The sequence below is a fragment of the Ruditapes philippinarum genome, unplaced genomic scaffold (genome assembly GCF_026571515.1).
Source record: "Ruditapes philippinarum isolate M1 unplaced genomic scaffold, ASM2657151v2 ctg3949_1_1_1_1, whole genome shotgun sequence".
NCBI lineage: Eukaryota > Metazoa > Mollusca > Bivalvia > Venerida > Veneridae > Ruditapes > Ruditapes philippinarum.
Window position 1 is genome coordinate 41,625 of NW_026860972.1, and position 16,485 is coordinate 58,109.

The 16,485-nt window shown below is 33.2% G+C and overlaps 1 protein-coding gene across 1 annotated transcript in view; it reads left to right on the forward strand.

Moving 5' to 3' along the window:
- LOC132714078 (regulator of G-protein signaling 6-like) overlaps window positions 1-16,485 on the forward strand; it is a 45,743-nt gene that overhangs the window by 4,227 nt on the left and 25,031 nt on the right. Inside the window, exons 3-7 of the mRNA XM_060696816.1 lie at window positions 658-818; window positions 1,528-1,579; window positions 2,785-2,849; window positions 10,313-10,389; window positions 12,656-12,737. Of these exons, the coding sequence (XP_060552799.1) occupies window positions 658-818; window positions 1,528-1,579; window positions 2,785-2,849; window positions 10,313-10,389; window positions 12,656-12,737 (437 nt within the window). The remainder of the gene's footprint in view (window positions 1-657; window positions 819-1,527; window positions 1,580-2,784; window positions 2,850-10,312; window positions 10,390-12,655; window positions 12,738-16,485) is intronic.

The following is a 16,485-nucleotide window of genomic DNA, read 5'->3' on the forward strand; positions in this document are numbered from 1 at the left end:
AGGTTGGCTTTTACACAAATCAGTTCACAGCTGAAAAGTACTTTATGAATAAAATGTACAATGGAATTTCTTTCCTTCTTCAGAACTGTTTGGTAAACTGACCCATTCCTAGTTACTTAAAAATGCTATTTTCCAAGAATGTTGCAAAGATTGCTGGCCACAACTTCTTCCCCCCCCCCCCCCAAATGAACTGGTTTCATAATTAAAAAAATTCTTAATTTGACAGTCCCAGACTAGTTCCCAAATGGGTGTGAAAAAAAAAGAAGTAAAATGAGTACATTTTCATAGAGCAGTTTAAAAAACTTAATGTAATTTGAAACTTTAACATGTAAAAAGGATTACCGGGTATGTTCAAGTTGTTTATGGGAGAAATTATTTAACATCTTGTGTTGATCATAATTTTATGATTATAATAAGATAATCTGTCTTGTTTGCCGCATATAATTTCTCATCCATTCTTTCACTTACAAAATGTAAAGTCCATGGTCAATAAGATACATGAACGTTTATGCATCTACACACATACTACATACATTTGTATGTCTGTTATAGAATTATTCAGTAAATTTTATACATACATTGATTTAACATTGCAAACATTTGTAAATATTGATAAATTTAGCTGCTGCTTGTTAAAATTTGAATATTGTTTTTTAGGTTCTGACTTAATAGCATGGTTATCAAACAAAATATGTGATCAAGACAGTGTTGAGGCCCTCCACCTGGCCACGTTCTTGTGTATGTACGGATATATATACCCAGTAGATATCAGGACATTTACTGTGAAAGATGACAAATCTGTCTTCTACAGATTTCAGGTGAGAGTTGTTTGATTATTTTTGGTTGTATTTTGTTTGTTATCAGTATTGTAATATTTTAACCCTTGACCTCCTGGAACCTAAAAGTGATCAGCCTTTGCCACCAGTATAGAGCAAGGCTATATAGTGTTGTTTTTGATATTGAAATACCTGAAATATTGATTAGACTGTTCCAAATTCAAAGCAGGACATATCCATTTCACAAATTCAGTAGGTTATGAGTTAAACCCCAATCATTAATGATTATAAATAAGGAATTTGTTGCTCTTATAATGTTCATAATGTACTGTATCACAAATTCACATGAAGAGTTCATTATGATGTCTGCCCTCACCACTGCTAGACTGTAATAGAGTTTAAGAGAACAATAAGTTGCTGTGACATTGACCACTTGCTTAACCCTTAATCTGCTGAATTTCTTAAATCATAAATGGACTTTTCCAATTTTCATTTTGGAACAATCCATTATCAATTTTAGGTGTATCAAGGTGAGAATTTGAAGTTGGCCAGCCAACAGTATAGAGCCTGGTCAGACTGCACGGATGTGCAGGCTGGCCTGGCTCTATACTGGTGGCAAAGACTAATTACTTTCGCCTCCGGCATGGTAAAGGCTAATAATGCTTCATTGCAAGTGATTTATTCTGGAATGAGCAAAGTTGGGCTTTCCTGTAAGATGTCTTTTATTAATAATGCTAAATTTTTTTTTCAGAGTCCATACTATTGGCCATCTATGAACTTGAAATTGACAAATGAAAAATACAGTAAGTATCTTAATGCATATTAGTAGACATCATGATCATGTAATGATGTTAATGGTGTTGTAATGAGTTAACTCCTATTAAAATTCAGTAGGACTTAATCTGTTACTGCACTAAGGTGATAACATTTAATAACTTTAGCAACTTATATCTAACAGAGAAACTTTTACGTAACATCATGCTCGTAGATCTTTAATGATTGATGGCCATCAAATCATTTATCTGTCATCCATGTATGTATGTCAAGGGTTGTGGCTCCTGAAAGCGGCTGAAAAGACATATTTTGCTTTTCTGCTGCGCATTATAGCAGTTTCATTTTTAGTTTGCACTGAGTTAAACTTGCACACAACTTGTATCACCTGTAAATCTTGGTTACTTTAGTTCAGTAGGTCTGTAGCATGCATGCCTGTATCTATGAAAATTAATGATCTTGGTCATTAGCATTCTTAGATAACTCTGTTACAATACTGTTGAAATAAATCTAGTTGACTCTATCAGTTAAAAATAGATTTGATCTGTGAACAAAATAGATACAAGTTTTCACCAACATTGGTTTTGTGTTGATCAGCATTGTGTGGCCTTTCTTAAATTCTGGTTCCGTGTTGTTCTATTTTTTATTTATGAAGAGAGATTAATAAAGAAATAATAATTTGACAGTTTTGTTGACTGTTTTTGACAGTTTTGTTGACTGTTAAATCTCTCATTATGATTTTAATAGCTACTTTTTGAGAAAACCATTTATTGGTGAACTATTCCATTTATATAGAAGGACCATTTTGAAATAAAGACCTGTATTAAAAGACTTTTTTGAGAAAACCATTTATTGGTGAACTATTTTAAAATAGAGACCTGTATTAAAAGACCATCTACAAATACAAAATGTAGTTTACATGTTCTTAGTAACACTTTTCATTATCTCTGATGGTTAGAACTAATCTGACCGAGTTTGTAATTTTCACCTGTTGATTTTTTGCCTTCATTGCTCTCAAGGGGTCTTCCTTTTTCTGGAAATCTTTAATGAAATATTCTTGCATTTGTTTTTCCTCTGAGAAATTCTGTATAAATTTTAATAATGAATAGTTCGATTGAATGGAAAACATACTGGTTTAAAACCTTGTGTATACAAATGAAACAAATGCATGATTATGTTTATCTTTTAATTAATCTTGCAGAAATAAATTTAAAAGATTAATTGTATTTTTTTTCAGTAATATACCTCCTAAAACGAAGTAAACGGAATAAACAGAAACATGGACTGGAGGAATATGAACAGGTATGGTACAAATGTTGTGCTGGTTGTTTCATATAACATTGTGATGATCGTAGGAGAAGTCATTGATATTGTGTGACAATTGACCATCGGGGCTGTAATGTGTATACTGGAGCGTCTTTTACCAATGCTTACTTTTTCAGGCATTTCGATTATTATCAACAAGGGGGGTGGGGGGGGTTGCCATCCTTGGTCTTTTGACTTCAAACCACTTGCCCCTCACCACTGTGTGTTTGAATCCTGACAAGGACTTTGGATTCTTTCATGTGAGAAAGCTATCCAGCTGGCATATGGAATGTTGATGGTTTTACTCGGGTGCCTGTTTTTGTCTGAAATAATGCATGGAAGGTCACCAGTAAACCTGGAAAGTAACCATATGACCAATACAGTGTCGGTGTGGCTTAAAATCCAACATTTTTTTTTTTTTTAAATCAATAAAGGCACTCAATTCACGAATTTTCATGCAAATATTAGGCATCATTTCCCTCTACTTGTAGGCACCATATCCCACAATCTCCCTAAATTTTTTTGTTATTTATTTATTGATTTGGATTTTACCTGCCTATATGCCAAAGGCAGGAGACCCTTAACAACATCCTATTGAAATATGTATTATTTAACAACATGAGTATTGTCACTGTTGTATGTATGTGCAGCAAAAATTGCCTGAAATCCCCCTGCTAGGGAATATAATTGCCAATTCCCCCCTCCTACATGTACAGGTACTGTTCCCCCTAAACAGAGAAAGATAGTGAGAGAGAGAGAGGGAGAGCCCTGTGCACATACCAAAGTCCATTTGCAACATACTGCTTTTTATTATGTTCATGTTCAGTAGAAAAAAAAATACAAAACAAAAAAAAAAAGAAGAAAAAAACTGAGTCGTGTTGCCACCAGCCAGTAAAGGGCTGTAATGGAAATAAAATGTCTTAGTCACCTATTTAAGTAAATTTTGTGAATATTTAGGCACTGTAGGCTTTCACAAACTGTGTTTTGTATAAAACAAGGAAAACTGAAAGTTAGTTTAGATTGTAAGTCAAGCTATCTAAAATTAACATATTATACACATAAAACATTTTGTCCTGGTTCCTACCAATGATAAACTTTATCATTAGCCATCTGGCATAGAAATAAAAGCGATTCAAATTTTTTTTATTATTTAAGATTTTCCATTGCGTTCACCTGCATGCTGCTTTAGAAAGGTTGGAATGAAACTAGAAAAAAATAATTTAAGGCTACATCAAAGTAATTTTTAGCTCGACTATTCGATAAGAATAAGTAGAGCTATTGTAGTCACCCGAGCGTCGGCGTCCGTGTCCGCGTCGGCGTAACCACTTATGTTAAAGTTTTTGTAATACCTCAAATATTTTCAAAGTCCATTGACATATGGCTTTGAAACTTTGCACACTTGTTCACCATCATCACCCCAACCTGTAGACAGGAGGAGGTAACTGTATCAAGCATTTTGACAGAATTATGCCCCTTTTTTGACTTAGAAATTACGTTAAAGTTTTTGTAATACCTCAAATATTTTCAAAGTCCATTGACATATGGCTTTGAAACTTTGCACACTTGTTCACCATCATTACCCCAACCTGTAAACAAGAGGAGGAAACTGTATCAAGCATTTTTTTTTATTATCAAGCACTAAGAATAGTCGAGCGTTGCTGTCCTACCGACAGCTCTTGTTTTATTAATCAGTTTAATCAGAGATTTTTTTTTTTTTTTTGATGATTAACTTTAAATTATCATTAAATTGAAATAAGCCTACAGAACAACTGTATATTTCATAGTATTTATAGTGTATACAACTTCATGTAAGCTTGAAATAAAAAATGAATCACTCAGAATTGTATTTTATTGTAATACTCGTACTGTACTTAGTGCTAGAGGACGACCAATGTTGAAGAAATTTTGCAGTAAACATGAAAAGTGAGGAGAATGAATCAATTATTCATGATATCATGATGAAAACATACTGTTGGAATTGTTAAGGCTCTAGAAATTACACAGGGTTAATGTCCATTCTTGACATCAAACATGCGTGCCTACATCAGTCATTATACACATGTGTATATTCCCATATGGCCACTATACCTATGATACCAATATTGTTGTTTCATACTATTGTGGTGGTTATAAAAATTAACTTGAGAAAAGTTGGGGAGAGGGTGGGGGAAGGTGGGGGGTGCTGTTTGTAGGTGGACTGTAGTAATTAATTTGGAAAAAAAATAATGATTTATTATGAAGATATATAAATTTATTACCAAAAATACAATGTAACAATATTTTAGGGAGAGCTTGTAAGGGTAAAAAAAATGATTTCTTTGGAAAAAGTAATTGTAATGATTCATGATATAAAGGGTTGTAATTTATTTATGGCATATTTATTGGAGTAAAAGGTTATAATCACCTTTTTTCTCTAAGAAATTTTTAAATTACGTAACTTGGTTACATAATGATTTATTCTGAAAAATCTCTTTTGTAAGGTGAGAGGGGTAATTATTTGATGTAGGAATTCAATTCAATTCAATATTTTATTGAGGATATGAACATATTTAAATGTTCTTTACCCACATATATAACATGCAAGGCGGTGACATTTATTACAATGAGAAGAGCATGATTATGTTATTACAATGAACTATATAAATAACTAAAGAGCAATATTCACAAGTCATGAATATATATTACCAGTGACAGCATTAATATTGAAATAGAAAGTATAGAATAAAATTAATCATATCAAAACAAATGATTTATACAAAGTTGAAACACAACTTAATAATAAGAATAAGTAATATATCGGGAATAAATAGCGTAGTCATGGATCTTTATATTAACTTCAAAGTTACTTGGACAGGGAGGAGCATTAGTCATCTGCGGTAAAAGAGTTGGGGTCACCAAGCCAGATAACATTTGTGAAAATCACATTTTTGTTTAATTTTTAATGAAATTTTCTTAGAATATCTTTCGTAAGATTTAAGGTCATATTAGATCAAATATAGATCATCTTGGGTTGATAAGTTGGTAACCCTGTTAAATAAAGGATAAACATGTTAACGGGCAAGATGTTAAATTTTCATTTCTGTATTTAAAAGTTCTTTGAATATTTCTTCCAGCATATTTTTTTTGAAGAACTTAGTTCTTTTCAATATTTTTAATTTTCTTTAAAATGCAGAATTCTCCTAAGCTTTTCAAAATTTCTTTAATGTAAATATTTTCCGTGAAAATTCCAGATCTATAAGAAACGGAGACAATTTCTGTGATAGACAAACATGGTGTGTAATGAAATCTCTAAGGAACAAAGCCGAATATCTCTGACAGCTTGCCTATTTTAGCACGATGAAATTCTGAATATTTGGTCTGTGAGGATTATATAGGAAACTATTACAATGTTCCCATTCAGAATTTTTTTTTAGTATTGACACTTTAATTTTATAAGAAAAAGTACGGTATTGTTTATTTTTAGATACAAATTCCGTGACATTTTTCTTTTTGTAGCATTGAAATTATCCTTGCAAAGTCAGCATATTCTTTTTTGTGTTATTGAAATGTATATTGTGGTGAAGTTAATACAAATTGTGAAAAAAAAAAAAAAAAGATAAAGTAATTATTTTTTCATTTTACATACAATGATAAAATATATAGAAGTTTTTTATTAAGATAAAATTTAAGAACAAATAAATATATATGGCAGGGATTTTCTTTAAAATTGTTTTTTTTTATGAACAAACATATTTAGGATAGACGTTGCGATGTCCATCTTATTCAATCATACATAAAGAACAACATTCAAAATATTTTATTTTCGTATACCATGATGTATCGATGACTTAACATATTGTTAATCAGGATTTTTTTCTTTCGAGATGACGTCTCGGTATAAGATTTTCAATCAATACAGAAGCTAATACATTTTTGCACCTGACAAGTAGTTCTCAACTTCTCGATGCCGTCACAGTTGCTCTAGTTATTCGCACTTCAGATATCGGTCAATGTGGAAATGAGTGTAATTGTGGCGAAAAATCAACAATTGTAATCTGTCTAATGATATGTTATTAAGGCATTTACACGGATAGCCACAATAACACGGGCATGATGAAGGAGTTCCATTAATTATCAGACACAGTCTGGCCATCACTCGTTGAAGATTTCTCCCCTTCTCGTATTGATTGGATATTCTTCTTGGGTTTCCCCCGCGCTTGCACCAATGTTTCATATAACTGATTGAAAGTATATTAGTTCTGACAGATGTGCTCAAAAAACTGTTTGTCTGCAAAACAAAAATGAGGGAGGGGTGCAGCACACATGCAGGAATGAAATGTTTCTTTACAACAACTAATTCCCAAGTTAATTATTGCAGTTGTACAGTTGTAGTGGTTTTAAGTGCCATTTAATAACTGTTTGAACAGTTTAATGTTGATTGAATTATGCCACTAATGCTTTCTGTACAGACTTTTTTCTGTTTGTTCAAACCTTATTCTGTCCTGTCCAGACTTTATTCTGTCCTGTCCAGATTTTTTTCTGTCCTGTCCAGGCCCCATTCTGTCTTGTCAAGACCTTATTCTGTCCTGTCCAGATCTTATCCTACCCTGTCCAGCCTTTGTTCTGTCCTGTAGAGACTTTATTCTGTCCTATCCAGACTTTATTCTGTCCTGTCAAGATTTTATTCTGTCCTGTCCAGACTTTATTATGCCATGTTTAGACTTTATTCTGTCCTATCCAGACTTATTCTGTCCTGTCCAGACCTTTAATTTGTCCTATCTATACTTTATTCTGTCCTGTCCAGACTTTATTCTGTCCTGTCAAGACTTTATTCTGTCCTCTCCAGACTTAATTCTGTCATGTTCAGAATTTATTCTTTCCTGTCCTGAGACTTTATTTTTTCCTGTCCCGACTTTTTACTCTCAACACCTTATTTTTTAGCATTTTATACACGTCGTAAGATTCCCTTAATCAACAATGAACAGTTCCAATATCAAAACAAGAAAAGTCTATTTAGTGGAAGGAAGGTTAATAAACAATTCAAGTTATTCATTTTATGTAAAGTTAAAGTACTCTCAAATTTATTACAGTGACCTTTACTCACTCAAGAGTACCTTTTGCCATGCATGTTAACACTTTCTCACCAAGCTATATACATTTATGATATGTACTGACTAGAAGTACATTGGTAATCTGTGTAGCAATCATTAACACATGTATAGTCTCAATGATTATCCTTATAATGAGTAAACTGCCACTTATTTGTACTTAACATTTTCGTGTTAAGTGTCCTGAACTTGAATAATGATGTGTTGGGTCATGTGCTAGAGGAAATAATCGAAAAATATTCACCAGATGTAAAAATCGGCCATTTTTTGGAAAAACTTTTTACTTCTTTATGATTTTAAAGATCCCATATCACAGGTTTTGATATCATAAATATAATGCTCAAATGAAGATTTATCAATATTGTAAGTTTCAAAAAGCATCATTTATTATTATACCCCCAAAAACTAAGTTTGGGGGGGTATATAGGAGTTAAGAGAGGAGTTAGGAGAAATTAGACTCCGTATAATATTTACTGTGTTATAGCTAAATTTATCTGAAGGGTATTTTAAACCTTATATAAAATTATAAATAAATAAAAAAAATATTTAGTACAAGTTAAGTTTCAATATAATTATGTGTTATTGGGGCTAAGAGGCTACGGTGGACAATCAAGTCACGTGAGTTACCTGAGTTAACCACTCAGCCACGCCGCCACTACTCAGTTTCTTGCTTATATCAAATTCTGTAATTATCTATTGAGAGACACTGTACAAGTTGGTGTCTCCAAAACGTAACTGAAGGGAAATTGGTTGAAACTCTTGTTTTACTATCAAGCACTGAAAATAGTGGAGCAAGCTGCCCCACTGACTGCTCTTGTTATATTTTGTTATTTAAATCCCTTAAACATTGAATGGATTGTTTTGAGGACAATTAAACCAAATTCATCAGGTAAAGTGTTATTACCCCATCCCCCCCCTAATTTAGGGCAGGTTAAAGCTGGGTACCAAAGCTGCGAATTAAATAGCCTTTTCCCCTTTCTTTTTTATTTCCGTACCTTGCATCAAGCCTTTTCCCTTTTCTGTATTATTTCCGTGCCTTGCATCAATAAATGAATTTGATTATCTCATTCCAGTGTGTTAATAAAAAAGATATTCCATTACAGATCTATTGTTTACTGTGTTCACAAGGATTTTTAGAAAAGTAAATAAGATATGGTATTATAGCCTCTTCATTACCCAATAGAGAGCACCTTTTTTCCATGGTGATGTAGTGGACTGAACACAGAATTTGATAGTTTGCAAATACAAATCATTTCACATCAAAATCTGATGCAATTAAATAGGGGTTTATGCGTTTTTATCCTGAGAGAAAAAAAAATGTTGATGAAAATTGCCTACAGGGTTAGATCTGTGATATAGCTGTAAATTGCGCAATTAATATAACTCATTTTTTTATGTGTAATTATTGATGTTGATATTTTGAATCAATTTCCCTTATACCAAACTAGTCTGTCTGTAGAATTATTATGGATTGGGCGAAATTGATGAATATGCAGATTTTTGTGGATTTTTTTTATCTCGGCCAGATTTGGGATATATTTTTGTCCTGCTAGACTGTTTGTCAAGCTAAGACATGTAATCATGTGCATTTATTTATTCAGAACTTAAGTCTTCTGTCTTGAAAATATTTCTTTATTTTACCTTGTTCATATATACATGTACAATTATGGGAAAGACCTTCTGAGTTGTATTGTTACGGGATGTATGTTTTACACTAGGATGAACTTACTTGATTCAGTATGGATCTGCCTGAAAAGAATATGCATTAAATATAAGATTATATTATATGAAACTTTAAATATTAACTTTTTTTAGTGGAAATTCAGGCAAAATTTAACTTATAACTCCTCCCCCACTCCCCACTTGCAAAACTATAAAAATGCCGAACCCTCTTTCTACAACATGATGTGGGTCTAAACAACATGATATCCATGGGCCTATACGGTATGATATGGGCTTATATAAGATTATATTTGTATAAACAACATTATATAAGACCATACAACACAATACAGGGCTATATAACAAGATATAGGTCCATTACAGGTTTTAACAACATTATATGGGTCTATACAACATTATATGGGTCTATACAACATTAGGTGTGTCTATACAACATGATATGAGTCTAATACAACAAGATAAAGGTATATAATTACAATATTATAATTATGTGCCTATACAACATGATTTCTGTCTAAATGGGTCTATACAGCATGACACAAGTCCATATAACATGATGTGAAATTAAAACCACAATTTTGCTCAGCTGTTTTCAAGGATTTTAAGTATAAAGTATTAAATAAGGAATAATTACAGTTGAAAAAGGTATACAAAGTTTTGTATTTTATAAACTATGGTTTTCTTTTTCAGAATGCTCTGAGTAAGTTACAGATAGTATTCAGTGATAAGATGGGGTTCGTGAGCAGGCAAGCAGAGGAACAGGTCAGGTAAGTGAGTCCGAGTCAAGGGTCATCACAAAAAGAGGTTATGGTACCTCTGTGACAGAGTTGTTAACATCACTTACATTGAATCACTCATTATCCACCTCTGTGGGTTTGAATCCCAACAGGGTCATTAGATTTTGTTTATATGTGAAAGCTAGCTGATGGAATGTCAGTGGTTTTACTCAGGTGGCTATTGCAAGGAAAAGCACCCGAGGTCTTCTACCAGTAAAACTGGAAAGTCACAATATTACCTTTATAGTGTAGATTAATTTTACTTAAACCACAGCACTTGTTTGCTTACCTGAATTACTGGGGCCTGAAAATTTACTTTGAATTATCGATTGGGCTCGAATAATCGAAATCCAAATATAGTGATAGACAACAACTTCTTAATTTTGACCAAACGCCAATCATAGCAAATCTACAGTATTTTTTAAAGAGTTCTGAGTAGCTTTATATTCAGTTGTATTTAAATTGCAAAGGCACTTCACATCCTTATAAAATATTAATATTATACTTCACAATATTAAAAAAAACTGCCTTTGAAATAGAAGTCATACATGCATAAAGTGAAAATGCAAACTTTTAGGGTTTGTCTAAGGAAGATTTTTTTTCAAGAAATGACAGTCGAATAAACGTCAAGTATTCATTTTGATAAAGATACTTGTAAATCTATTTAGATTTATTTGGAAATTTTACCACTGACAATCAAGAAAAGGACATCAATTCTTCCTTTGATATTGAAGACAATGGGTACTTAGTAACTTAATAGTTACCAATTAGCCAATTATCAGAACAATTGAAAACAGAAAGTACGTCGAAGTACACTCTTGAGAATTTACACCCACTGTCATAGATTAAAAATATTTTAGGATGCCCTATATACATGTATAATCAATGTATTACATTATGCTTTCTTTGAAAAATAAAAGCAAACTTAAGGATTTTGAAGGTTCGTTTAGTTTCCAACGAACTGATATTTATAGATAAGCAACATAGTGTATACCTAAATAATGTATTAAATTTTAAACATTAATAAAACAATTTGTTAGATACATGTACAAAAAATGGTGAATGTTTATAAAAGAAAAAGAAATCAAAATGTCTGGTTGAAGTATACTGATGGCTGAGCCATTACCAAAAAGCCATCACTTGGGCTACATTATAAATGTCAGGCTGATAAATATTAAATTCAATTATGTACCTTTTTCCTTTTTTTTTTTGGGGGGGGGGGTGGATTCTACGTCTCACCAACACTGTAAAGGTTATATGGGGACTTTCCAGCTTTACTTCAGAACCACTGACTTTCTGTAAGCTAGCTGGATAGCTTTTTCACATGGAAGAATCCGCAGTTTCTGGCAGGATTTGAACCTACAGCCTTTGAGGGGCAAATCAACTACAGTGTTTGAATGTATAAATTTATGAATGGCATCCACAAAATTGCCATGGTTGAACATATCTCTAACCATGAACTTGCGAATCTTAACCTACTTTGAGACCAAAATGGACAAATCTTAATAAAGTGTAGCCTCCATGCTGGTATTGTGCCAGGAACTTCAAATTCTGTTATATAAGGCAGCTGTCCAGAGATTTTGTAACATCTAAAGTTCTACTTTTGTGCCCTATTGAGCCTGAAATAATACACTGAGGGGTTATATGAGGTTATATGGGGTCTTTAATTACCAGTACAGCAGAATCTTCATTATATGACCTTATTGTGCAAGTGCGATTTAAAGTCAAACAACACCCAACAAAAAATAGTAAAATATCTAAAGATAATGAATAAATGAATGAAGTACATGTACAAAATATGTATATTATTAGTTATTAAGAATTTTGACATGGCCCTAGATAAATGGTTGTTTGGAAGCAGCTTGGGTTATATTGCAAGCAATTGTTTATATATGGCCATATAGCCTGTCAGGACTATTTATAATGAATTTATAATACATGTACAGCAAGCTTCTTCTTTGAGAGGAAAAAGTGAGATTTCTTTTTATTTAACAGTAGCCTTATATATAAAAAATATATAAACGTCACAATTATCCAATTAAATGCAACATTACAAATATGTAGCATTATAGAATAGATAATATTATTGTATTGTAGATTGGTGAAGGAAATGAAAGATAATATTATTGTATTGTAGATTGGTGAAGGAAATGAAAGATAATATTATTGTATCGTAGATTGGTGAAGGAAATGAAAGATAATATTATTGTATTGTAGATTGGTGAAGGAAATGAAAGATAATATTATTGTATTGTAGATTGGTGAAGGAAATGAAGCGAGATGATAAGATGATACATGATCTACAAGAACGTGCTTTCTGGAGAGTACATAGACCACCTGTAAGTCTAGTCCTATACTTCTTTCCTTTCTAGTTTGTAGCTCACCTTAGCTGGCTCAGGGTGATCTTTTAGGATCGTTGAATGTCTGTCGTCTGTTTTTGTCCACATTTTGTTTGTTAATACTGTTGTGGTCACATTTTGCCTCAATTGTCATCAAACTTGGTCAGCATGTTTGTCCAAGTGATTTCTCATACAAGTTCAAACATTGGTCATAGGAGCTCATCTCATGTTTTAATTACCAGAGCACTTTGTGCTCAAGGTGAGTTGTTGGGATCTCTCTTTCGTCCTGGTGTCCAGCTTCCATTGTTAACATTTTTGTGTCACCTGCTACAGAGTAGAGTAGCAGGCAACATAGAGGGATCACTTCTCGGTCATCAGTCTGTGTGTACATCCATCTGTATGTCCTTAACTCCGAAAATAAATAAGAGGCTTAATTGTATACAGAACAAAAGTAGGGATTGTTAATCAGACAAAAATTATAATCATTACATAACATAACATTATAATCAAATCATCGGAAATGATTGAATAAACCTTTTCGATCAATCAGCAATCATATAATCAAAGCATTTACAATAACAAAGTAAATATGTATTCATCATGCTTTAATAAACAAGAAATTTATTTTATTTTGTAAACATGTAAATTATTAATCGTGATTATCAATATTTATATTTTTTGTATTAAGATATTATTTATTTTAGCTCACCTGAGCATATGCTCAGGGTGAGCTATTAGGATCACTCTTCGTCTGACGTCCGTCGTACGTCGTCCGTTGTCCGTTCACACTTTTCAAACGACATCTCCTCTGAAACCATAAGGCAGATCATAATGAAACTTCACAGGGATGTTCCTTGTGTGAAGCCTTAACAAAGTTGTTCAAAGAATTCAATTCCATGCAGAACTCTGGTTGCCATGGCAACCAAAAGAAAAAACTTTAAACATCTTCTTCTAAAAAACCCAAAGAGCTAGAGCTTAGATATTTGGCATAAAACATCTTCTAGTGAGTGTCTACCAAGATTGTTCAAATAAAAGCCCTGGGGTCAAAATTGGCCCCGCCCCAGGGGGTCATTGATTTTCCCTATATGCATATAGTAAAAACTTAAAAAAATCTTCTTTTAAAGAACCCAAAGAGCTAGACCTAAGATATTAAGCATGAAACATCTTCTAATGAGTGTCTACCAACATTGTTCAAATAAAAGCACTGGGATCAAAATTGGCCCCGCCCCAGGGGGTCATTGATTTTCCCTATATGCATATAGTAAAAACTTTAAAAAATCTTCTTCTAAAAAACCCAAAGAGCTAGAGCTTAGATATTTGGCATGAAACATGCTCTAATGGATGTCTACCAAGTTTGTTCAAATAAAAGCCCTGGGGTCAAAATTGGCCCCGCCCCAGGGGGTCATTGATTTTCCCTATATGCATATAGTAAAAACTTAAAAAAAATTCTCTTAAAGAACCCAAAGAGCTAGACCTAAGATATTAAGCATGAAACATCTTCTAATGGATGTCTACCAAGTTTGTTCAAATAAAAGCCCTGGGGTCAAAATTGGCCCCGCCCCAGGGGGTCATTGATTTTCCCTATATGCATATAGTAAAAACTTAAAAAAATTACTTTTAAAGAACCCAAAAGAGCTAGAGCTAAGATATTTAGCATGAAACATCTTCTAATGGGTGTCTACCAAGTTTGTTCAAATAAAAGCCCTGGGGTCAAAATTGGCCCGCCCCAGGGGGTCTTTGATTTCCCTATATGCATATAGTAAAAACTTAAAAAAATCTTCTTTTAAAGAACCCAAAGAGCTAGAGCTTAGATATTAACATGAAACATCTTCTAATGAGTGTCTACTAAGTTTGTTCAAATAAAAGCCCTGGGGTCAAAATTGGCCTAGCCCCAGGGGTCATTGATTTTCCCTATATACATGTAGTAAAAACTTAAAAATCTTCTTTTAAAGAACCCAAAGAGCTAGAGCTAAGATATTTAGCATGACACATCTTCTAATGGGTGTCTACCAAATTTGTTCAAATAAAAGCCCTGGGGTCAAAATTGGCCCCGCCCCAGGGGTCATTGATTTTCCCTATATACATAGAGTTAATACTGAAAAATCTTCTTTTAAAGAACCCAAAGAGCTAGAGCTAAGATATTAAGCATGAAACATGTTCTAATGGATGTTTACCAAGTTTGTTCAAATAAAAGCCCTTGGGTCAAAATTGGCCCCGCCCTAGGGGGTCATTGATTTTCCCTATATTGCATATAGTAATTAAAAACTTAAAAATCTTTTAAAGAACCCAAAGAGCTAGAGCTAAGATATTTAGCATGAAACATGTTCTAATGGGTGTCTACCAAGTTTGTTCAAATAAAAGCCCTTGGGTTAAAATTGGCCCTGCCAGGGGAGGGGGGAAGGGGGCAAAAGTCATTGTTTTTCATTATTTGTGTATAGTAAAAACTTAACATCATGAAACATCTTCTAATGGGTGTCTTCCAAGTTTGTTCAAATAAAAGCCCTTTGGTTTAAACTGGCCCCGCCCTGGGGGCCTATGTACAGGTGAGCGACCCCAGGGCCATCATGGCCCTCTTTTTGAATATCTTATCAATTATCAAAATTTGATTTTTAAAATCTGTGTGATGCACCTTTAATTAACACATCATATCAACACCAACTTTGTTATCTATATATATATAGGGGAAGTAGCTAGTATGTTATTTATTATGTATTAACCTTTTAATATATGGTAGATAACTGGTACAACCTATGAAAATAATAACCACTCCCTGGACATGATGTTGCTCATTGTTGTTGTTTACAAAGATTTATCCCGCTTGAGCTTTCAGGAACTTTAAAGTTGACTATTTTTTATTTCTTTCAAGGTCAAATTTGTGAATTTTGCTAGATTTTTGCCTTAAATTTGACCCTTGACACTTGATGTCAAATTTAGTGGGCTTTGCTACAATTGGCCATAAGTTTCCTAATGGTTCATGGAATTGATTCATGGCCCCTGCTAGGCAGTGGCTCTTGTTATAGAAATTGCTGTCGTTATGTCATTTATGTACACTTCTTTATAAAAGATGTTTTCCAGAATTCGGCAAATGTGCGTTTTTTTTATGCCCCCGCCATATAATGGCAAGGGCATATAGTGTTACCCTGTTCCGTCATTCCGTCATTCCGTAATTCCGTCATTCCGTCCTTCCGTCCTTCCGTCATCATCAGTTTCCGTTCATTATCTTAATAACCGTTGCACATATTGAACTCAAATTTGACATATAGATATGTCATGAGAAAATACAGGTCAAGTTTGAAATTGGTCATGGTTCGATGATTTTTGGCAGAGTTATGCCCCTTTTACTTTGAAAATAATATGAAATTTTCAGTTTCCGTTCATTATCTCCCCAACGGTACAACACTTTCAACTCAAACTTGACATATGGATATGCCATGAGAAAATACAGGTCAAGTTCAAATTTGGTTATGGTTCGATGATTTTTGGCAGAGTTATGCCCCTTTTACTTTGAAAATAATATGAAATTTTCAGTTTCCGTTCATTATCTCCCCAACGGTACAACACATTCAACTCAAACTTGACATATGGATATGTCATGAGAAAATACAGGTCAAGTTCAAATTTGGTCATGGTTTGATGATTTTTGGCAGAGTAATGCCCCTTTTACATTGAAAATAATATGAAAATTTCAGTTTCCGTTCATTATCTCCCCAACAGTATTACACATTCAACTCAAATTTGACATATGGAT